Source organism: Girardinichthys multiradiatus, chromosome 8 (assembly GCF_021462225.1).
Source record: "Girardinichthys multiradiatus isolate DD_20200921_A chromosome 8, DD_fGirMul_XY1, whole genome shotgun sequence".
Lineage (NCBI taxonomy): Eukaryota > Metazoa > Chordata > Actinopteri > Cyprinodontiformes > Goodeidae > Girardinichthys > Girardinichthys multiradiatus.
Window position 1 is genome coordinate 39787952 of NC_061801.1, and position 23892 is coordinate 39811843.

General features: G+C 40.5%; 2 protein-coding genes across 6 annotated transcripts in view; both read left to right on the forward strand.

The window, feature by feature from the left end:
• The window catches only part of zmp:0000001301 (tip elongation aberrant protein 1), a 9335-nt gene extending 6018 nt beyond the window's left edge, over positions 1-3317 (forward strand). Inside the window, exons 17-18 of the mRNA XM_047373448.1 lie at positions 317-421; positions 2829-3317. Coding sequence (XP_047229404.1) covers positions 317-421; positions 2829-2933 — 210 coding nt within the window. The 3' untranslated portion in view covers positions 2934-3317. The remainder of the gene's footprint in view (positions 1-316; positions 422-2828) is intronic.
• Positions 3318-7434: 4117 nt separating this feature from the next.
• LOC124872459 (spindlin-Z) lies at positions 7435-22864 on the forward strand. Of its 5 annotated transcripts, XM_047372489.1 has the most exons (10): positions 7435-7611; positions 8125-8212; positions 12792-12912; positions 13273-13344; positions 14330-14438; positions 15168-15216; positions 15310-15445; positions 15694-15811; positions 16870-17103; positions 17175-22864. In XM_047372489.1, exons 5-10 carry the CDS (start codon positions 14399-14401, stop codon positions 17372-17374), a joined length of 777 nt encoding a protein of 258 aa, XP_047228445.1. In that variant the 5' UTR covers positions 7435-7611; positions 8125-8212; positions 12792-12912; positions 13273-13344; positions 14330-14398; the 3' UTR covers positions 17375-22864. The 5 variants fall into 5 exon arrangements, with proteins under 5 accessions (XP_047228445.1, XP_047228448.1, XP_047228447.1 ...); XM_047372492.1 differs by lacking the exon at positions 12792-12912; XM_047372491.1 differs by lacking the exon at positions 8125-8212.
• Positions 22865-23892: the final 1028 nt, after the last annotated feature.

Here is a 23892-nt window from a genome sequence, read left to right on the forward strand (position 1 = left end):
CTCAGCAATTTTAGATCAATTCTGAAATCAACAAACTAAACATCTAATGTTACGTAATGTATAATATTCCTGACCTATACAAAATATGATCTAATCTCGAAAGGCTTCACATCTCGTATGCCAAACAAATATAAATTCATTCCAATGCTTCTGACCCTGACACAGTCTCTAAAGTAAGCAAATCAGATCTAAACTAATCTAACCGCACCAGATTATATACAATCATCCTCATCTGGTTCCAGTATGATGATTAGGATAGTTTACCAGTAAAATGTGCTCTTAGTTATTAATGAAAACAATCTCCTGAATGTGTCAGGAGCTAAAGGAGATGCTGGAGAGACATCGCTCTCAGAACGATGTGTGGCTCCGTGCGAGAGCTGAGGAAAATGACCAGGAGAGGAGGGAGCTCTGCAGACTCCGAGTCAGTCAGTTGCACACACACACACACACACACACACACTGTACTCGTCCTCGTCGTCTTCCGCTTTATCCGGGACCGGGTCGCGGGGGCAGCAGACTCAGCAGAGACGCCCAGACGTCCCTCTCCCCAGACACCTCCTCCAGCTCCTCCAGGGGGAGCCCAAGGCGTTCCCAGGCCAGCCGAGAGACATAGTCCCTCCAGCGTGTCCTGGGCCGTCCCCTGGGCCTCCTCCCGGTGGGACGTGCCTGGAACACCTCCCGAGGAAGGCGTCCAGGAGGCATCCGGTATAGATGTCTGAGCCACCTCAACTGGCTCCTCTCGGATGGCCGAGCTTCTCACCCTATCTCTAAGGGAGTGCCCGGCCACCCTACGGAGGAAGCTCATTTCAGCCGCTTGTATCCGGGATCTCGTTCTTTCGGTCATGACCCAAAGTTCATGGCCATAGGTGAGGGTAGGAACGTAGACAGACCGGTAAATTGAGAGCTTTGCTTTTCGGCTCAGCTCTCTTCACCACAACGGACCGGAACAGCGCCCCCATTACTGCAGCAGCCGCACCGATCCGTCTGTCGATCTCCCGCTCCATTCTTCCCCCACTCGTGAACAAGACCCCGAGATACTTAAACTCCTCCACTTGAGGCAGGAACTCCCCTCCAACCTGAAGAGGACAAGCCACCCTTTTCCGGTCGAGTACCATGGCCTCGGACTTGGAGGAGCTGATCTTCATCCCAGCCGCTTCACTCTCGGCTGCGAACTGCCACAGCGCATGCTGTAGGTCTTGGTTAGAGGGGGCCAGCAGGACCACGTCATCCGCAAAAAGAAGAGACGAAATCCACTGGTCCCCAAAGAAGACCCCCTCCGGCCCTTGGCTGCGTCTAGAAATCCTGTCCATAAAAGTTATGAACAGGACCGGTGACAAAGGGCAGCCCCGCCGGAGTCCAACATGCACCGGGAACAGGTCCGACTTAGTGCCGGCAATGCGGACCAAACTCCTGCTCCGCTCGTACAGGGACCGGATGGCCCCTAATGAAGGGCCCCCAATTCCATACTCCTGAAGCATCCCCAACAGGGCATCACGAGGGACACAGTCGAATGCTTTCTCTAGGTCCACAAAACACATGTGTTGGGCAAACTCCCATGAACCCTCGAGCACCCTGTAGAGGGTATAGAGCTGGTCCAGTGTTCCACGGCCGGGACGAAAACCACACTGCTCCTCCTGAACCCGAGGTTCGACTATCGGCTGGACTCTCCTCTCCAATACCCTGGCGTAGACCTTACCAGGGAGGCTGAGGAGTGTGATCCCTCTGTAGTTGGAACACAACCTCCGGCAGACGCAACCTCTGGCAGACTGGGGTGGTGGTCCCCCTTCATAAGAAGGGTGACCACCACCCCAGTCTGCCAGTCCAGAGGCACTGTCCCCGACCGCCACGCAATGTTGAAGAGGCGTGTCAACCATGACAGCCCTACAACATCCAGAGACTTGAGGTACTCAGGGCGGATCTCATCCACCCCCTAAGCCCTGCCACCGCGGAGCTTTTTAACCACCTCGGTGACTTCAGCCTAGGTGATGAAAGAGTCCAACCCCGAGTCCCCAGCCTCTGTTTCCACCAGGGAATGCATGATGGCAGGATTGAGGAGATCCTCGAAGTACTCCTTCCACCGCCCGATAATGTCCTCAGTCGAGGTCAGCAGCTCCTCACCCCCACTGTAAACAGTGTTGGCGAAGCACTGCTTCCCCCTCCTGAGGCGCTGGACTGTTTGCCAGAATTGCTTCGAGGCCAACCGGTACTCCTTCTCCATGGCCTCACCGAACTCCTCCCAGGCCCGGGTTTTTGCCTCTGCCACAGCCTGGGCCGCAGCACGCTTGGCCTCACGGTACCCGTCAACCACCTCAGGAGTCCCACAAGCCAACCACAGCCGATACTGTAAATTATTCATTTCCAAATTCTGCAGCTTACTCCTCACACTCATGACTGGCAATTCTGAAAAGGTCCAGGCTGAACAAGCTACAGTGTTCACCTTTTAGATGGAGGCAGTTTAAGGCTGATGGTAGGGGTTCCCCACGGCTTCATACTTGGCCCACTACTTTTCTTCTGTAGTTAACCTCTCAACAGATGACATTCCCTTACAGTTTTGTGTTGATGATACCACTTTTTGTTTGACATAAAAACAGGAAAAGAAAAAAAAAAAACAACCCTTTTCAAAGTCCTGCTGGACTTCAATGATTACGTGATTGCCGTTACTTTATTCAGACTCAAACTTCCTCTGCTTATGAATCAAAACTGCCTCTTTTAACTTTTCATTGCCTAATCTTCCAGTTTTACACGTGTTTTTATATCAACAGTGCCTTGCGTCAGATCTGTTTATTTTACATTGGGTCTGTAAATACATTTCTTTGACCTGTCCTCAGGAGGAGGTGCTGCAGGACCAGGAGAGGCTGAAGGAGGAGCAGAGCAGCATCCAGAAACGCGGCGAACATCTTTTGTCCATCATGCAACAGTTCAAAGGAATGTAGAAAGGACTCAGCTATTTATCATCAGGTTTTAGCCAAAGCTCATCAAAAAGGGAAACTAATCTAAAGGGCAGTTGTTTCTTTCAATAAACACTTTGGAATTTTTCTGAAGTTGGTTTAAAAACACAGTTGCAAAAAATCTCAGCCTGTTTAAGTTTTAACTGATTTATGTGAAGCAGCTTTCTTAGTAGCAGATCTGAACCATAAAGACATCATGTAGAAAACAGTAAAATAGCTCAGTGACAGTCGGAACATGATTGAAATATTCATTCAGTCATTTTCTACCGCTTATTCCATAGTGGGTCGCGGGGCAGCTGGTTCCTATCTCCAACAGTCTATGGGCAGGAGGGGGGGTACACCCTGGACTGGTTGCCAGTCCATCACAGGGCAACATACAAACAACCATGCACACACTCATTCATACACCTAAGGGCAATTGAGAGTGACCAATTAACCTAACAGGCATGTCTTTGGACTGTGGGAGGAAGCCAGAGTACCCGGTGAGAACCCACGCATGCACAGGGAGAACATGCAAACTCCATGCAGAAAGACCCCCGGCCGGGACTCGAACCTAGGACCTTCTTGCTGCAAGGCAACAGTGCTACCAACTGCACCACCGTGCAACCTGATTAAAATATAAATTTTAACACAAATAATATTGTTTAAAACCAATTATTTTAAGAACGATTACCAAGATGGCTAACAAAAAATTACTGAAAAACTAAATGCATGTTTGAACAGATGATAAATACTTGCAATAAAGAGGAAATTAAACATACAGAACCTTGTAAATATATTTTTACCTTTTGAACTCTCCCATATTTTGTGAAGTCACAATTAGGGATGGACAATTTATTTAAAATAAAAATTAAACAGTTTTTTTATGTTTTACAAATAGAAATCTGAATATTGTTCCTCTGCGATTCCAGCTGCTGTCTTTGGATTTAGTTGAATAATTCTGGTTCCACTGGAGCATCTCATGTTTTGCTGTGTTCCTGTGTTTTTGGTTACGAGTTCGACTCTTTTGTCTCAGATCCTCACAGCTGGTCCATCTGTGTAACATCCAGTAATCAAACTGCCCAGAATAAAAATTCATTGGTTCAGTTACTCCATGTCAGATCCTCTGTGACCTACATGCTGCTGTTTCCGGTCCATTTCTGGCTACTAGTTTCTGTTAAATAAAGTCGTCTTTTTTCAATGTGCTCCTGCCGTCCTGATCTCTGCATTTGGGTCCCCACTAACACACAAACATGACAGCCGCAGGTCTTTGTAGGTTTGTCTCCACCAGCTTTGAACATCTACAGACTAAAATCCGTTCTTTGTAAAATACCTAAAGCTCTATCAGATTGGAAGGAGAACATCTGAGAACATCAGTTTTCAAGGCTTGCCCCAAATTTTCATTTGGATTTGGATCTGGACTTGAACTAGGCCATTCTAACGCATGAATTTGCTTTGATCTAAACCATCCACTACATACCTGGCTGTATGTTCAGGGTGGTTGTTCTGCTGGATTGTGACCCTCCACCCCAGTTTCAGGTCTTCTGCAGCCTCTAGCAAGTTTCTTTCAGCATCATCCTGGATTTATTTCCATCCATCTTCCCATCAACTCTGACCAGCTTCCCTATTCCTGCTGAATAGAGCATCCCCACAACATGATGCTGCCATCACCATGTTTCACTTCAGAGACAATGTGTTCAGTTTGTTATTCAATGTTTTTCTCCAGACATGTTGTTTTGCATGTAGGCCAGAACGTTTAACATTGGTCTCCTCTGATCAGAGCACCTTCTCAAACATGTTTGCTGTATCTCCTGCATGGATTGTGGCAAAGAGAGCAACAGGACTTCTTATGAGTTCCTTCTGACCATTCTTCCAGACAGGCCAGATTTTTGTAGTTCACAGCTAACTAATAGTCATGGTGATGGTGAAAAGGTTCAAGGGTTGGGGAAACTTTTACAGTGCACTGTTTTGATTTTAAACAAATAATATGACTGAATCCATGATGAGATATGTGCGTAACATGGAAGAGATTTAAGAGATTTCATGTGTTGCTTTTTGTGAACACATTTGATGTAATAACCCAGACTCATGCATGAAATGGTGCAAAAGCTTTTGTGTGAAATGAGAGTGATGTGTAAATAAAATCCCAGAATTAGAGCTGCATTCAAGAGCCTGTCACCTTTTTCCAAAACAACATTTCTTTTTCTCACTTTTTTTAAAGATGCAGATAATTTATTTATATTTTTATTCCTTGCAACCTTTAAAGAACGTGTTGATTAATAGTTCCCGGGGCTTTCTGAAGGAAAACAGGAAGAACGGAAAGATTTGCACAGAAGGAAGAATCTTATTAATGTGGAAAAGTTGCTTTTTGCATCAGATTATTTTCTGTAGAGATTGTAGAGCAAAAATTATAACTAAGGTAAAGAACTCACTTTATATCCATTAGATTTTTCTAAAATACAGTTTTAAAAATCTAGTTCAGTCAGTTTCTGATATTATTACATTACATCAGTATGAAATATGATAAGCTATAGTGTCCTGTTTTCCATCTAAAAGGGAAATTATTCAAATGAATAAACAGACAAATTCGCCTCAAATTTATGTTTCAACACATTGTTCCATAATTTTGCTTTGAGAAAATGACAACATGTGAGTAATCCAACATGATGAAGTGCTTTAGCTGACACTGCAGCAGAGCTCAGAGCAGAACAAAGGAATTCCCACATTAAACCTATCATGGATGTGTTTCTAACTCTGTTTATTGTCCAACTGACACTTGGGACAGTTGGACATGTCCCCCAGTGTGTCTCTCAGGATGTCTCCTGTCTGTCTGTCTCCACCACTGTCGCATTAAACCGAAGGACGGATCACTATTTAGCGAGGAAAAACAGCGTAATGCGCCAGTCCGGGTTCGTGCGTTTCCTCTCGGTCGCACTATTTGGCAGAAGGAAGCAGGGGCGGAGGGTGAGGGAGGGGCATCAAGGCTGCGTCACAACACCCGGAAGTACGCTCACCAAACTACAAATAAAAGCAGTTTTAATAAATACTGCAGATGGAGATTTCATCTAATGATGAAACTGTTTCAAACAAAGCAAAACTGTGCAAAAAGAAATTTTATTTAAAGTCGGACCAATATGTGCAAATATTTCTGCTGGGATCAAAATAAATGTTGATTTTCGGCCACTGATTAAAAAAACAGTAATTGGAGATGCAGATTCTTGACAACATTATGAAATAAAATAAACTTGCAAAAATCTACAGACCTGTTAAGCTGCTAAGTTATGATTTTACATTATAGAGATTTGCCGCAAACTAAGTTGTTTTGTCCATGAAGAAAAGACCCAAAACTAAGGGGATATATTGCTGATAAATTAAGTATTCTGCTGTAACAAAGAAGTGAATCCAGTGACAGCACATTCTGCAGTTATTGGCCTCTATTGGCAAGGATGTGTCAAAAGATCAGTCAGTCAGTCATTTTCTACCGTGGGGAAGCTGGTGCCTATCTCCAGCAGTCTATGGGCGAAATAAATCCATTTTTTATTATAGGCACACAATGTAACATGGAAAAGTTTAGAAACATCCAACCATTACTTTGAGTGGGGAAAAAATGACCTTCTATAAAACACTATTGTGTTTGGCACTGCAATTAATAACTTAACTGAACCTAACTGATTATTTTTTATTGAGTTTACTTAAACATATTACTATTATTTTGAGCACAAGATTAAAAAATAAAATACATTGCACACGCAAGTATCTATCTATCTATCTATCTATCTATCTATCTATCTATCTATCTATCTATCTATCTATCTATCTATCTATCTATCTATCTATCTATCTATCTATCTATCTATCTATCTATCTATCTATCTATCTATCTATCTATCTATCTATCTATCTATCTATCTATCTATCTATCTATCTATCTATCTATCTATCATCTGTACACCCTAGACACACACATATATATATATATATATATATGGGGGAGCACCAGCTCCCCCATGACCCATGACCCTGTGTGAAAGAAGTGGGTATAGAAAATGGATGGATGGACATTTCGTATTAGAATATTACATAGAAAGTTAAAACTATTTTAATACAGAAATGTGTGTTTTTATTAAAAGTAGTTTTAACATCTGCTTAAAAGTTATTTTTTTTAAATGTTTTTTTTTTTATCTGATTAAAGGGCCTCCTTGGAACATGTTTTAATTTATTGAAAATGATTATACGTAAATATTTAAAGTGTAAATATATAAAAATATTTTCTTTATGTCAAAAATATAAAAAAAATGCTTACATTAAATATTTAAATATATTTCTAATCAGTATATTTCAATATAGATTTACATAATCTACTTAAATAAAAATTTAACATTTACTTTTTGTTTAGCTTAAACATATTTTATCGTCCGTAGGGGCAGACACTAAATCACTGTTACATAGGAGGGTCTCCATGGGATTTTTTGAAATCTGCGGTAGCTGGGACGCCTTTTATTTTGAAAGGCGCAGCCGGAAGTTTAGCGGACAGCTGCTTCCAGCTTGACCCCTGAAGGTGAGATGGCCGTGAAGTGTCTCTGGTTCCTGTGAAGTCGGAACGGGCTCTGTGGACAGACCAGCAGGAGGCCAGGAACCCCTTCGTTTTCCCGCCCCAACCTCCTTTCTTTAAGCCATTTTCACGGTAAGGCAGAAAGAAGCGTGCACCTGCCCGGTTAGCATGCAGGTAAACAAGCAACAACAACACACGGAGCGTTCGTTTTGTTCGCTGCGTTCTCCCGCCGAGGGGGAGGGGCGGGAGAGGCAGCAGCAGACAGCCAGAGACCTAACCCAGTCCCCGGCTGTCTCCCTGTGTGGGACAGTCCTGGTCCCGGGTTACGCTCTCAGACTGTCCCCCTGTTCTGTGGATTGAGGCATCCGCCCCCTTTCCCCTTCTGATCTGTTAATAATGGACTGAGAAGATATAAGGAAAAGGTAGCAACATGGCTGACGCTGGCCCTGCTGCAGAAGCTGCTTTTTTCGTTTTCTCACTGCAGGCATTCATTATAAAATAACACATTGATCACAAACAGTCAGTTAGACAGTGAAAGCAGCTGCTGCGTTCAATGCACAGCGTTCATCATCCAGACCGAACGCAGAAAAAATGCAGTTTTCAACTCAAGGTCTTTTCTGACTGATGGTGCATTGTCATATTCAGATGCAGCAGTTGGAGCATAAACAAGTTGTTTGAATGGTCCAGAACCTGAAACAAGACCAGCAGTGCGGTCTGAAGTCAGAACCAGCAGGTAGGTCGGTGCAGGTCAAGCTGTTTTGGCCCAATCAGAAACCAGACACAGTAAGAGCAAGTTTATCGTTACTGATTTTTAAAATGAAATTAGAGATTGACCAATATTTCAACCCTGATCAATGATCAGTCACATACTGAAGAATATTTGTTCCTCTCTTATTCATTAAATACATAAAAACTAAGAATTCTCACCATTTAGTCTTCAGGAATATCATTGCAATGTTGAGTTATTTTAGAAAATCAGTTTTAATAAGATCAGGCTATGATATATTTAAAACGTTCATTTCTCTTAATTTTGATGATTATGGTCTACATTTAATAAAAAAAAAAAACAAATTCAGTTTTTCATTAAATTAAAACGTCAGGGATGGAGCTCGTCTGTGGAGATGTGCCCCTGTGTTGGGGGGGTGTTTCAAGTCCCTGACCCAGCAACCCTTGCCAAATGTCTCCCTCTCTCTTTGCCCCTCTTTCCTGTCTACCTACTATCAAAAAATTATAATTTTGGCCTCTAGTGCTGCAAAAAAATAAATAAATTAGGAAACCTCTTAAGAATGTGTTCATCCCTGTTGTTTGTGCCCCACCTTTTCCTTCCACTCAATTTTCTATTACCTGCACTGAATGCACAGCCAGCTTCTTTAGCAATGAGTTTCTGTGGCTTGTTATGGAGGCTGTCAGTAACTGTCTGCTGGACAACTGTCACGTCAGTTGAAGATTTTGTGGGACATAACAACACTTCTGTATCGTACTTAATTATCGACCTAATTTTTGTCTTTATTAGTCTCTCATAGGAACTGCATTTTTGTTTTGTTTTAGCTGTAAGCCATAATTATGAAAATAAACATTTGAAATATTTTTCTCTGTCTAATGAATCTGTTTGTTTTTGTTACACTTTATTTGATCTGAAACATTTATGTCAGACACAGAAAATCTGCTCTGAAATGATGATCCAAACTAACCCGGTCCTGTGTGAAAGGGTCGTTTCTCTTTGCTTGCCGGGGTGACCCAACAGATGTTCTGTCAGAACTAGTTCTGGGCTCTGGCTCGGTTGTTCCAGAGCATGAGTGGTGAAGTCATTCTTCTGTTGAAGCAGATGACTGCTTCACTGTGAGGCTGGAAAATAAAATTCCTCTTCACCCTTGCCGCAGACATGTCCGAAGGTTCTGGGTCAGAACTAACCGGCATTTGGAGCTATTCAGAATTTCATCATGCTTGATCCAAACTCCAGGTTCCTCTGAAGAAAAGTAACCCCGGATCATGATGCAGCCACCACCATGCTTCACTGTTGATGTGGTGTTCTGCTGTTTTGGGCCAAACATCATACTTTTTGGAGTTGTGTCCCAGAACTCCCAGTTTGGTTTCATTGGAGAGAACACATTGTCCCACAAGGTTTTGGGAGATTTTGGCCAGGCCAGGATATTTTAGGATTCTGTCATGGACTCTTACTCAGAATCTTCTAACAGAAGCTTGTTGTCCCATTCAGAACACAAGCAGTCGCTGGAAGTTCCTGCAGCTCCTTCAGTGTTGCTGTGGACCTCTTTGCGTCCCTGACTGGTTTTAGACCCGTTCTTGATGACGTTCTTCTATGTATCATGGTGTGTGTGTGTTTGCATTTCTAAAGTATTTGCTCCTCCTAGCACATCACTGAATTCAGGTGTTCCAGTCACCTCCATGGCCAACCTCCATGACTGTTTCTTCTGGCATCTGTGAAAAAATGGGTTGTTCTTAGGAGTTCAGGGATTTCCAGCTTGGTACCATAATCCTACGCCATGAGATGCCACATCAAACAGCTGTTAGTGGGATTATAACGAAGTAGAAGTGAAAAACAGTGAATCAACAGGGTCTGGACTTTGACTAGGTCATTCTAGTACATGAATATGTTTTGCTGTTCTAGTGAAGCTCTGGCTGTATGTTTAGGGTCATTGTCTTTAACTCTAATACGATTTTCTGTTCATGCCAAAAAAAAAAGCATTCCCACAGCATGATGCTGCCACCACTGTGTCCAATCATGGTGATAGTGTGTTCAGGGTGATGTGCATTGTTAGTTTTCGTCTGTTTTAAATTAACCATAAACAGCTGAATTTGGGAGTTTCTGTGCTACTGTAGCACTAATTATCATGTGTTTAAAGTCTCTGTGGCGTCAGATGGTCTTACCACTTAACACCCCGCCCCCCTTTAATATCACAATAAGAGTTGGAAAACCCCACGCTGTTGCCAGAACACTGAAGTGTTGCCAAGAGGTGCGAACAAAGGGTTGAAATTAAGCTGCACATTTTAATATTCCTCCGCTGTGCTTCCATACTACAACTAGAAGCTGTGTCCAATATTGCTGAATAACTACATCCTAAAAAAAGCGTCTTAGCGTCTCTTGTATAAAATCTTTATGCACTTGACCGAAGGTTTGGGGGAAACTTTTCAGCTTGTGAACGGCTGCTGAGTTTGAAGGACAGCTCGGGCAGTGTGTGAACTAGATGTAGTCCAGATGTTCTGTAGGGGAGGAGGAATAAGGTTCAGATTTTACAGCAGCTGCAGCTGAGCTCTGCAGAATGTTCTGAGGTTCTGGTTGGTCAGGAATGTGTTTGAGGTTTGACCATCTGTTCTGCTGGAAAAAACAAGTTTGTCATAAAGCTTCAAGAGGAATAAAATGTTATTTTATGTTCAGAGTTGTTGGAGCCAGAAAGTTGTCAGGTGTCTGCTGCGTTTTTGTAGGATAATCTCGTCTTTTTCCTCCCGGTTGTGAAAGAATTCTGCCTCTGTTACCGAGTTTCTGGTCCGATCAGCTCCAGCCTTTTAGTTCTGGTCTGCAGTCTCTAAAGGCCTTGAAGAGAGCAGACGGCGAGCAGTAAGAGGAGTAGATGTGTTACATAACACCAACTCTGCAGATAAATAATACACTGCTCGCCTCCTCACATGCTCCATCGCTCAATAATTAAGGTTCTGTGTTTGGGATACGGAACCTTCAGAGATGTCTTCAGTTTTCACCTTCAGGCCAAGGCTGCAGTTTAGTTTGGGCCCAGTGGGTCCAACCAGAACTGCAGTCTTTCTCCTTCGTTAAAGTCAACCTGACAGATGAGTTCTTTGTCTTTCCTTTCAGAGAACATGAAGGAACCAGGAGGGTTCTGTACAGGTCCTTCTCAAAATATTAGCATATGAAATGACTGCTTCAATGCGGCGTGGCATGGAGGCAATCAGCCTGTGACACTGCTGAGGTCTTATGGAGGCCCAGGATGCTTCGATAGCGGCCTTTAGCTCATCCAGAGTGTTGGGTCTTGAGTCTCTCAACGTTCTCTTCACAATATCCCACAGATTCTCTATGGGGTTCAGGTCAGGAGAGTTGGCAGGCCAATTGAGCACAGTGATACCATGGTCAGTAAACCATTTACCAGTGGTTTTGGCACTGTGAGCAGGTGCCAGGTCGTGCTGAAAAATGAAATCTTCATCTCCATAAAGCTTTTCAGCAGATGGAAGCATGAAGAGCTCCAAAATCTCCTGATAGCTAGCTGCATTGACCCTGCCCTTGATAAAACACAGTGGACCAACACCAGCAGCTGACACGGCACCCCAGACCATCACTGACTGTGGGTACTTGACACTGGACTTCTGGCATTTTGGCATTTCCTTCTCCCCAGTCTTCCTCCAGACTCTGGCACCTTGATTTCCGAATGACATGCAGAATTTGCTTTCATCTGAAAAAAGTACTTTGGACCACTGAGCAACAGTCCAGTGCTGCTTCTCTGTAGCCCAGGTCAGGCGCTTCTGCTGCTGTTTCTGGTTCAAAACTGGCTTGACCTGGGGAATGCGGCACCTGTAGCCCATTTCCTGCACACGCCTGTGCACGGTGGCTCTGGATGTTTCTACTCCAGACTCAGTCCACTGCTTCCGCAGGTCCCCCAAGGTCTGGAATCGGCCCTTCTCCACAATCTTCCTCAGGGTCCGGTCACCTCTTCTCGTTGTGCAGCGTTTTCTGCCACACTTTTTCCTTCCCACAGACTTCCCACTGAGGTGCCTTGATACAGCACTCTGGGAACAGCCTATTCGTTCAGACATTTCTTTCTGTGTCTTACCCTCTTGCTTGAGGGTGTCAATAGTGGCCTTCTGGAGAGCAGTCAGGTTGGCAGTCTTACCCATGATTGGGGTTTTGAGTGATGAACCAGGCTGGGAGTTTTAAAGGCCTCAGGAATCTTTTGCAGGTGTTTAGAGTTAACTCATTGATTCAGATGATTAGGTTCATAGCTCGTTTAGAGACCCTTTTAATGATATGCTAATTTTGTGAGATAGGAATTTTGGGTTTTCATGAGCTGTATGCCAAAATCATCCGTATTAAGACAATAAAAGACCTGAAATATTTCAGTTAGTGTGCAATGAATCTAAAATATATGAATGTTAAATTTTCATCATGACATTATGGAAAATAATGAACTTTATCACAATATGCTAATATTTTGAGAAGGACCTGTATATTTCTCAGGATTTTAGATATTTTTCTCAATCGATATTAGAAATGACTCTGCAGCTAAAGTAAATATTTTCAGAAGTTAATAATCCTTTATGTTCTCTGAACTAGCTTGCTTTCTCCTCAGGTGGTTCCCCTGCGTCTCCCTATGTTTGAGACTGGTCAGATTCTGCTCCAACAGCGGTTCTGTCTCTATAATTCACTCTGACTGGCAGGCTGTCAGCTCTCCTGGTGCATGTTTTCTGGAGGTACAGATATGAAGGGAACCTATTAAGTGATGCTAGCCATACCGTAAATCTGACGTCTTTGGAGGAAAAGCCAAACAAAATCTTGCAGGAACTACAGACAAAAATAGACACATTTAGTGTCGTATATGATGAGGATCTCAAAAGGTTGATCAGTCCTGTCTGAGCCACTTGAGCAAAACCTTTTTAATAAATGAAATATATGAGCAGCATGTTTTTAACAGAATTACTGAACTAATGAAACTTTTCGGTGAAATTCTAGTTTATTGAGCTGTAACGGTAGATTTTGTGTCTTCATGCGAGCGCATAATCAGACAAGTTGAAGACTAATGAAGAATTTGAAATGAAGTATTTGTTTTCCAGGTTTGATTCGGATTTTGTTCAGGAGCTGAAAGACAAACAGCTGCATCAACCCCCCTGTGGTCCTGAGATCAGGTAAAATCTCATTCAGTCAACAGAGGAGATCATGGCCGACTCAAACTTAGCCCAAATCTTTACACCACCACCACCTCCACCGTGTTTGTGCTTATCTGCTGTGTTTGATTTATCCAAACATGGTGCTACACATTATAGACAAACATCTCTACTTTGGTCTCATCAGTCCAAAGGCGATTGTTCCAGACGTCTCGTTCTTCATTCAGATGCAGCTTTCCAAACATAACTTGTGCTGCCATATTGTTTTCCATGAGAAGAGGCTTTCTCCTTCAACAGTAAATTTGGTTTTGATCCGTTAAAATAGATTAGAAATGAACTAAAGCTCTGATGTCTATGGTGGCAGACATGGAGACATATAAATGGTGCAAACTCCAAACCTCACAAACTCAAAAAACCAATGCAAAAGAAAAAAGCTGCAAATATGAAAACAAGTTTTAAAAAAAATGCTGCAACCTCACCCCACAAATCAGAAGTGCACTAGACCACTAGGGGGCGTCGATCAGTAATATTACCGACGTAAATATGCTGCCGTTATATAATATTGTGAAATATTATGACCACTTAGAAAAAAGGACATCAGACCTTTACTTTCTTCCCTCCAACTTTCATCTGGGCATCTGGGTAACGTCTCTGTCCATGACCTCGTCCTGAATGGTCGACTCCCCCTAGTGGTCTGGTTCTCTTCTGTTTTGTGGAGCGGGTTTGCAGCTTTTTTTTAACTTGCTGTTGTTTTTGTATTTGCAGCAGTTCTCTGTTGCATTGGTGTTTTGTGTTTGTGTGTTTACAGCACGTTTGCACCTGTAGGCCACCGTAGATTTCAGTCTGTAAATGTTTCTTGAAAAGCTGCACAGGAACTCTGGTATAACCTGAAGTCAAACACAGTAGAGACTCCCTTCCTCCCAGCCTGCTGTTGTTTTGTTATTTAATCTCAGTATTTTTCCTCTGCCCTGACCCCTTTCTGATGTTATCCTCTGTATGGTTTCAGACCTGGAGTCCCGGTTCTGGTTGTAGCTCTGTGGTGAGGCAGCCCGGCTGCCCCTCTGCCTCCAGATGAATGAAGAGCCCTCAGGGACACAGAGACACAGCTGATACAGGTCTCCTCCGCCTGGCGGGACACTGACACAGCAACACGCACGGCAGCATTTAAACATACCTGCACCACACTGAGACAGGAGGCACAATTTGATTGGTTTCAGGTTTTATAAAGTTCAGAATCAGAATCAGAAAAGTACGTTTTTGGACATACAAGGAATTTGTTTTGGCGTAGTCGGTGCAATACAATACAAATTAAACAGTTCACATGATTTCTTTGAAGAAAATGTTCTCTCCAGAGTATTCATTTGTCATACATACATGGGTCCAATAGAACCTGGGTTTCTGAACCCCCAGTTGGTTGTTGCTCACACTGAGCCTGGTTCTGCTGGAGGTTTCTTCCTGTTAAAAGGGAGTTTTTCCTCTCCACTGTCGCTACATGCATGCTCAGTATGAGGGATTGCTGCAAAGTCAACGCCAGTGACTGTCCACTGTCTCTACATGCTCATCCAGGAGGAGTGAATGCTGCAAGTCACTGACTGGATGCAATCTGCTGGGTTTCCTTAGATAGAAAAACTTTTTATCCAATTTGAATAAATAACTGAATCTGATTGAACTGTTCAATAGTTACGATTAATTGGAATATATGAACCTGACTGTTGTGAAGAGTCTTGAGACGACATGTGTTGTGAATTGGCGCTATATAAATAAACTGAATTGAATTGAAACACTGTTCTGTACTTCCTGCAGTTTGTTTAGCAAACCTGCTTTGTTTGTTTTATTCTTCTCAGGGCATGCAGGTGTTTCTGCAAATATGATGAAGAAGAAGAATCCACACAAGTGAGTAGATGCTTCCAGCCTTCCTATTACCTTCTGACTGGCGGAAACGGGTTCTCGCAGGGGTGGTTAACTGGGTTGTATGCTTGTCTGCAGAAAGCATAAGAGCAGCCTGGGTCCGACCACCAAAGTTCTGTCCCAGCCGCGACGCAACATCGTCGGTTGCAGGATCCAGCACATCTGGAAGGAAGGAGGAGGACATGTGGTGTGGAAGGGAACTGTGCTGGATCAGGTGATCACAGGGTGTTGCCACATGTGTGCTCTGCTGCAGTGCTGTCATTGTTAGAAATGAGCCAAAATGTAAAATATCCTTTTCATGCATTTGGGTTAAAAAGCAGCTTCAGAAAGCCCGAAGAACTCTTTACCAAGAGCATTTTCACAGATTACAGGAAGGTCTGGCTGCTTGGAAAGAAAACCCGAAGAACCGAGGACCGGGTATGAAGTTTTAGAGGAGGATAAATTAATGTTTGTTTCTGCCAGGTGCCGGTGAACCCGTCGCTCTACCTGATAAAGTACGACGGATTCGACTGTGTTTATGGTCTGGAGCTCCATAAGGATGAGCGGGTTCAGGGCCTGGAAGTACTTCCTGACAGACTCGGTGAGAATGAGCCAAGAGCCGTAAAACTGCTGTATGAAACTGAAGTCGTCTACGATGCCAAATACCTTTTTATGTTAATAGATAAGAATAGAGTTTATAAAAAGTGTTTTTCATTATTAGTAATGTTGCAGAAATATTCCAGAGCTGAGGAGGAACTTTATTATTATTTCCTGTGGAAGTACTTCAATACTATACTCATTTTGGGATGTACTTTGTTTACAGCTGCAAAGAAAAAAAAAAAAGACCATTTAAATCACAATATTAAGTAGTTCTGTTGAAAACTTCTAAAGATTTAAAAAAGTTTTCTGTACGTAAAATGACAAAAACAGGACAGAAAAAAATTTCTGTTTAGATAAAAAAATTTAATTCTACCTTTGATCGAAATAAAAGGCAAAATAAAATATTGATAAATATTTCAATAAATTTAAAATTAGAAACCAAACATATTTTTTTCTAATGTTTTTTTAAATAAATATCCTCGGTTTGGTTATTAGGGACTGTTTTGTCTATAATTTTCAGGAGTTTTTAATTTATTTATCCATATTTACATACATTTTTGAATACCTTTTAATTCTGATTGTTTTTCCCTTACTGGTTAAATCTCATAGCCTTTTTGATTACGCTTCCTGAATAGGAAATAGTGGGAAAAACAAAAATGCAACATCAAATTAAATAAAACAAATTTTAATTTTGTCTTTATTTTATTTTATAAACTCTTGTAGATGCAGAAATAAATATATTTGACATATAAATTAATATCAAGTAATATTTGTTGTTTCATTATACATATTAAAGTACTGTAAATACAACATCTATAAAATATATGTAACATACATATAGTTTTTTTTTTTTTTATTACTGAAAAGAAAATCCCAAAAAATCTTTTTTATGTTATTTGTTATTAATTTTTGTTATTTTAACCGGACCTGGAATAAACTTGTTTTCCATGAATTTCCTTTATTTTGTTCCGTGTTCCGAAACGTTGGACGGCAGCTCATAGACATGAAGAATGCGGTCCATCGGAGGGCGTTTGGGTCTAACAGAGTTTGTGTCCACAGCTAAGTCCCGCCTGACGGACGTCAGCCTGGCCGACGCCATGATCGGGAAGGCTGTGGAGCACATGTTCGAGACAGAGGAGGGTCCGAAGGAGGAGTGGAGGGGGATGGTTCTGGCCCGAGCCCCCATCATGACCACCTGGTTCTACATCACCTATGAGAAGGACCCGGTTCTGTACATGTACCAGCTGCTGGATGACTACAAGGAAGGAGATCTCCGTATCATGCCCGACTCCAGTGAGTGCTCAGATTTGCTGTTTTCAGAGTTTTCCATGCGCTGAGGCTAATCTCTCGCTTGCTGTCCGCAGACGACAGCGTCCCGGCGGAGAGGGAGCCCGGTGAGGTGGTGGACAGCCTGGTGGGCAAACAGGTGGAGTACGCCAAGGAGGACGGCGGCAAACGAACAGGCATGGTCATCCACCAGGTGGAGGCCAAGCCGTCCGTGTACTTTATCAAATTCGATGACGACTTCCTCATTTATGTCTACGACCTGGTCAAGACTTCGTAAAAACTGCGGATGCCCCGAGGGCGCCACCCTGAGGTGAAAAATGAAAAAATGCAGCTCATGTCGATGCATCTGAAACATTTAACCCAGCACATGTTCCTCTGACCATCCAAGACGAAAACACTGAGATTATTCCCAACGGAAGCAGGGCGGAACAGAGAGCATCTCCAGACCCTTAGGGGTAAATTTTCATTTCATTAAGGTTCACCTCTAATTGGTTAATTAGTTTAAGGCCGTTAATACCTTCCAGGATGAAGAAACCTATTCTGAAATAATTATTTATAACTAGCAAAAAAAGAACCATGAAGTTTGTTGGTTGGAGAATTAAATTTTCCCCTTTGCTTGGATAAAGCAGATTAATAATAGGTGAGTTTTAAACTCCAGTAAAAAATCTGACTAACAGAAAAAAGTAGCCGGAGCCTGTCCTTGGGTAGAGCCAGATTATAAAAATTCACTGATCACATAAAGTCCATGAGGAGAAGAAGAAGAAGGATCCATAGACTGGAGCTCTGGGACAGAAGGAGTTTTACTGTTTGGACTCTTTAACGCAGAGTTTAGGATCACTCCTAATAAAGATGGGAATATGGAAGCCCATTTCTACCAAACATCAAAGAAAACCGTCAAATTAAAAATATTACCATGGATTAGTATTATTACATAGGAAAAATTACATAAGGTGGCTGAAAAATATTATGTAAGAAGATAATTTTTTTACACTTGGAAAAATTAGAACAAAATTAATTAGTTAGCACAAATTAACAATCTCTGATCTCTTTTTATAATAGAAAATTTTACTTTTAGCCAGTATCTCAAATTTTTGCTCATCGTTAAAATTTTGCCTTTTGAGATTTTGTATTTATTTTTATTTTTGTTTGATAATGTCATAATGCCATTTTAATGGTGATTTTTATCAGGTGGAGAAAACAGGGCGGCCCAGTGACAGAATAATAAAGGACAGGAAGTTTAGTGTCAAAAATATCCAGCAAAAAAAGTTACATGTGTACCTATCAGCCTCCACACTTACTGACACCCCTGGTAGTACTGGATTCATCCCAGTGCATTCATTCAGTGATACAAGAAAATCCCACATTTAGGAATAATGTTCTTCAGCTCAGTTCACAGGTTTCTGCAGGATTTAGGTCTGGGGACTCAGAAGGTTAATTTTGTGTTTCTTTGTTGATTTGTCCACATGTTTCGATCGTTATCCTGCTAAGAGACATGGTGATGACCCATTTTAGTTTTTTGGGATTTTATTTTTAGTGTTCTGGTATTACAAAGAATTGATGATGCAATGCAGTCCAACAAGGTTCCCAGGAGCATTTTTAGGAGAAACAGGCCCACAGCATCCCGGATCCTCCACCATACTTACCAATGGGCTTGAGGTGTTTCAAACACCTGGAGTGTTTGTTGCTATAAATCTCAGTTGACCATTTAACGTCCCAGTAGAGTTTAGCAAGTTACGTGTTTAAATTTGTGATGGTAAGATGGAAATTGAGAATGACAATGGTTATTTTATTAAAATCAATTCTTAATGTAGGATTTCTAAATGTACTTGGATCAGTTTTCTGATGTGAGATTGTTACTGTAATAAATGATGCCTTCATTTGAATACTCCCTACCCATCTTTACCAGGGATGCCAGAAATTGTGGAGGATGCTGAGTGTGTGCCGGACAGTAGCTGGATATCTTTCTGTCAGACTGGTGGAAGTGTTAATCATCCAGCTGTTGTACAGATAAAACCCAGACAGATGTTTTTTTGTCACATGTGTGCTACCTACACAGGCTCAATTTCAGTACTCAACATTCAGAAAATAAATCAACTTCTTGTCTTGAAGACGTCTGCAGGTAAAAACTGTGAAGAAAAACGTGGCTTTTTTAAAATATGTTTTGCTTTTGATCGATGCCAAAAAAAAAAGAAAGTTCCCTTCTTGTTGTGGAGTTGTTTTGATGTTCAAAATGATCGGACAGCTTTTTCTTGTGATTTCACTCAAGCCTTTAAATTGAATCGTGTTTGTCTTTTCCAAGTCGTCAATGAAGGAGCAAGAGGATGGGAGAAGGGGAGACTGGAAATTTGACCTTTTTCCTGTCTTTTTGTAGTTTATTTAACTCCCCTGGTTACAGACTGAGAATCATTCAGAAGACGTGATAGTCTTTAAATAACACATTGTCAGAGCAGAGCTGTGGGGCTTAATGCTCCTTAAATCTAACCAGAAGAGGAAAGGAGAAGATCATCTGGATTGTGTCTGGAACATTTTGGACTTCTAAAGTCACCGCAAATGAAAAGAAAAACAAATCAGCGTTGGAGCTAAAGGCAAGTGAAACTTTCTGATCGAGATGTTCAATGTTAGAGGTCTCATTTTGTTTCAGTAACATTTTGTTCTATAACAAAACTAGCCCTTTTTTGCAATTAATCAAAGCATTACATTGTTTTCTACACTAAAGAAGTGTAAACCTCTGACACTAACTAAAGAAGTGTAAACCTCTGATAGATGTCTGAACGTTCATTAGGTTTTTATTTAAAGCATGTATACCGTAAGACAGAACAAGGTTTCGCTCTGTAAACACAAAGAATTTAAAAGCTGCTGAAGGTTTAAATTTCTTTTTTCCCCACTAATGTACTTATGGTTTTATTTGGATTTAGTCCAGACTGAAGGTTTTCCATTAACCTGTTTTCTGTACTGACTGAAACGTTTAGTTTAAGGTAAATATTCTCGACCTTTCCTCTGAGCAGCAGCTGATTCTGATTTATTTTGACATCATAGGGATGTCCCAATTTTAAAGGAAACAAATGAGCAAAAATACAGTAAAGGGCATGGTTTAGGCTACTTCTTTAGGGTTTGCTTATTGTAAGATATTAAAAATGCCATTTAATTCCATTCACCTTTTCAAGAATGTAATATTTATGTTTTTTCGTATCTTGGATTTAAATAATATATATCGAGATGGCAACCAATTTATTCTCTCAGCAGCATCATTATAGCATAAAGCATAACATTACAGAAGGAAATCAATAATGGGAAACAGCTATAAAACTTTATATTCCATAACACCAAACTAATTGCTCCTAAATGCAGTGTTTTATTTTGTATTAACTCTGAAATATCATAGCTTTTGGTATTACTGTTACAAAAAGTCACCTAGGTCTTCAATGATGTTGAGATGTAATTTAGTTTTGTTAATATGAGGAGAAACAAGCTTTGTGTTTATGTTATCAACTGCAAAATAAAAAGAGTGCAGCAGTACATTAGAAATAGGTTAGTCTTATGCATTTGCTAATTAGCACAGCTAGCTAGTTGGCAAATGCATATTGATCATTAGCTTGTATTTAATGATTTTGTGTGCTTAAATGAAACAAGTGAGACTGTGATGTTCCGTGAAAAACACTAAATCATCACTGTTCCAACAGTTTTACTGATTCAGTGATACCCATGAGATGTCATTTTTCTTCATTCGAGAAAAAAAAGTACTATGCTGAACATCTTTAATCACAAAATTAATATAAATGTGTACCTGATGTGGTTTAAAATGGTTCTAGTTATAGCTTATGCTACATGCTAACTAGCATTTTCTTAAAAGGACAGTAGCATTATATACAAGCTAGGTTAAGCAAATTAGCCATATGCTAGCTGTTTTGTAAAATGCAACTCTGCCTTATTGCCTTAGCAAGAGGGAGATTATGAGTTGAGTCACCCAATCAGTCATTAATGCCTTTATTTAAATGACATCAGAACATTATTACACAGAACTAATCTTAATATGACCCACATCAAAGTAAAAAAGTTTGCACCATGCTAGTTAGCTTTGTAGTTAAAGTGTAAATTCAGTTTTACATTAGTACACTTAAATCATTTTCCTGGTTAATTGTATAATGTTGGAAGAAGGGTTTCTGCTTCACTGAGAATCACTTAAGCAACAGTCTGAATTATTCAGTGGCACATATTTAATTGCTCTCAGTATCAGCGAGTACTCAGTACAGTATTTAAAAAATGTCATAGTTAAAAAGTGCAGTTGCAGTGGTCTAGAAATACTTTTAGTTTTAGCTAACTATCTTATAGAACACTGCTGTGCTGACAGAAAAGAAACTGATTTGATGTATTTTCAGTGACCCCATTGGTTGTAAATGCCTTTATCATTTTGAGATTAGGACATCATTAGAAAGAACTTCTTAGTATGACTCATATCAAAGTCAGCAAAAAGTTAGCTAAATGAAAGCTACCTATTGGTAGTTTGTTAGGGTTCTCCTTCAGCAATTGGACTTAAATAAACTTAAAAAAATAAAAATAAACTCAAATATTTTAATGTAGCATTATGTTTGCTGATACACTGAAAAACTTTGAACCATTTCCAACAGTCTTACCGATTTTAATTTTTTAATACTGGTGTTTGAACAATGTTGATATTTTTATTTTTAATTTTTATATTTATTGATGGTGAAAAAGGTGCAGCAGCAATGGTTTTAAAAAAATGATCTTAGCTTTTGCTATATGGCAACTAACATTTGGCTAAAAGTGCTGTGGCGTTCTATTTAAGCTAAGTTAAGCTAATTAACTATATGCTAACAATGTATAGAATGCCACTGAGTACTGGAGGCTGATAAATAATAATAATTGGAAATGATATTGGTGATAAATTTTGCTACGTGGCAACTAGCATAAGAATAAAAGTACAGTAGCATTCTATACAAGCTAAGTTATGCTAAGTAGCCATTTGCTGACAGCCTTCTGTAGAATCCTGTTCACAGAAATAAAGCTGATATTTTGAGTTTTCAGAGACTGAATCGATGTTTATCAGGCCAGAACAATCCTGTAAAAATCCACTAAACCTACTAAGAAGACACTTTTAAAGCCAACAAATCTCAAATGGTTTGCTAGAGTAATGGTTTAAGTTTAAATTTAGTTTTGCATTGTATTTTCTTGTTACCAATGTTCACAAAATTCAATATTTAGAGCGGTTAGTTCTTGGAGAATTTGGTGCCTTTTTTGGATGGATGCACAGAAAATAGTGGTGTATGTAAAACCTTCAGTGTGTGTGAGAGTATTCCTGTGATGTAGTTAGTTACTAAGGCAGATAACAGCTATTATTACATCTGTTCTTATATATGTATAGAAAAAAAAATCTCCCAGCGATCTTTTGGTCTCTGAAGCTGTGCAGCTGTTTGGTTTTTATTAAAAGTATGACTGTGATCATCTCAGCAGGACACTGTTTTAATTATCAAACAGACCAACATGTCATCACTTAGATGTGTTTCTAATTGGTTTAGCCCATTTTGCTATATGTGATATCAGACTATTGTGGTTGTTGTTGGAAAGATTTGGGCCTTCCGTCATCCTTCTGCCTTGTAATATTTGTTTTTGTATGTTCAAATATGTATGTTAATAATTTTTATTGTTAATGGACAACCTTACACTTGGTGCTTTGTCTTTCTTTCACAATAGTTTCATTTCATCCAAATGACGTCACATATTAATTTGAAGTAAAATCTAAAATAACAAACATGTTTACAGACGTTTCTTTAACCATCAATTACTAATAACTAAAATATTTAGCGTTAGGCAGTTGGTAAGACCATCTACATCCGCATCAACTCACCAGTGGTTTTCCGTCTGACTTTATCAGTTTCTCACACCACTGTGGAGGGATTTTGTCCCACTTTCCAGTATTGCTTCAGTTTATTGAGACACTCTCTGAAGGTCCCACTACAGCATTTCAATTACTCTCTTGTAGGCTTGCTGCTGTGTTTGGGATCATTGTTCTGTTGATGACCCAGTTTGGATCTCAGCCCTCACCTTTGACTCTAGAATACTTTGGTACACAGTTGGTTGAGTCGATGATTGAAAGATTTGGTCTCATCCATCTAAAACACATTAGTTCAGACATCTTGTAGTTCATTCAGATGCAACTTTGCCAACCTAAATATGCTGACATATTGTTTTTAGAGAGAAGAGGTTTTTTCTGTCTGGTCAAGGTCTGTAGAGTCTGAGATAGAGCTCTTGGGTTTTTGGTCATTTCTCTGAGCATCACCCTCTGACCTTGGGCAAAATCTGCTGGAAAGTCGACTCCTGGGAAGATTGGCAGCTGTCTGAGATGTTTTCCTCTTGGGAATAATCTTCCTCTCCGTAGAACAATGGACTTCAGATAGTTTGGGGATGACCTTATAACCCTTTTCCAAATGATTGGAAGAAACAGTTGCTTCTTTGAGACATTGCGGATGTCTTTCCTTTAGGCATTGTGGTAATAAACTGCTGTAGAGCAGCAAACTGGTCAAACTCCTGATATTATTGAGGTGCTTACCCCGATGATCAGTTAATGAGATTCAAAAAACAATTTTAGATAAATGTTAATTTAATATAATTAGGTAGATGGTTATTATTTTGTTCTGTTAAATCTCTAAATGCAAACTAAAATCTGCATCCTTGATGACATTATGTATTGGATGTTTAATATCTGAGACCAGCTTCTTTTGTAATGATATGTTAATTTACTAAATTTAATTTCTTCTATTTATCTATCACAACTTAAAA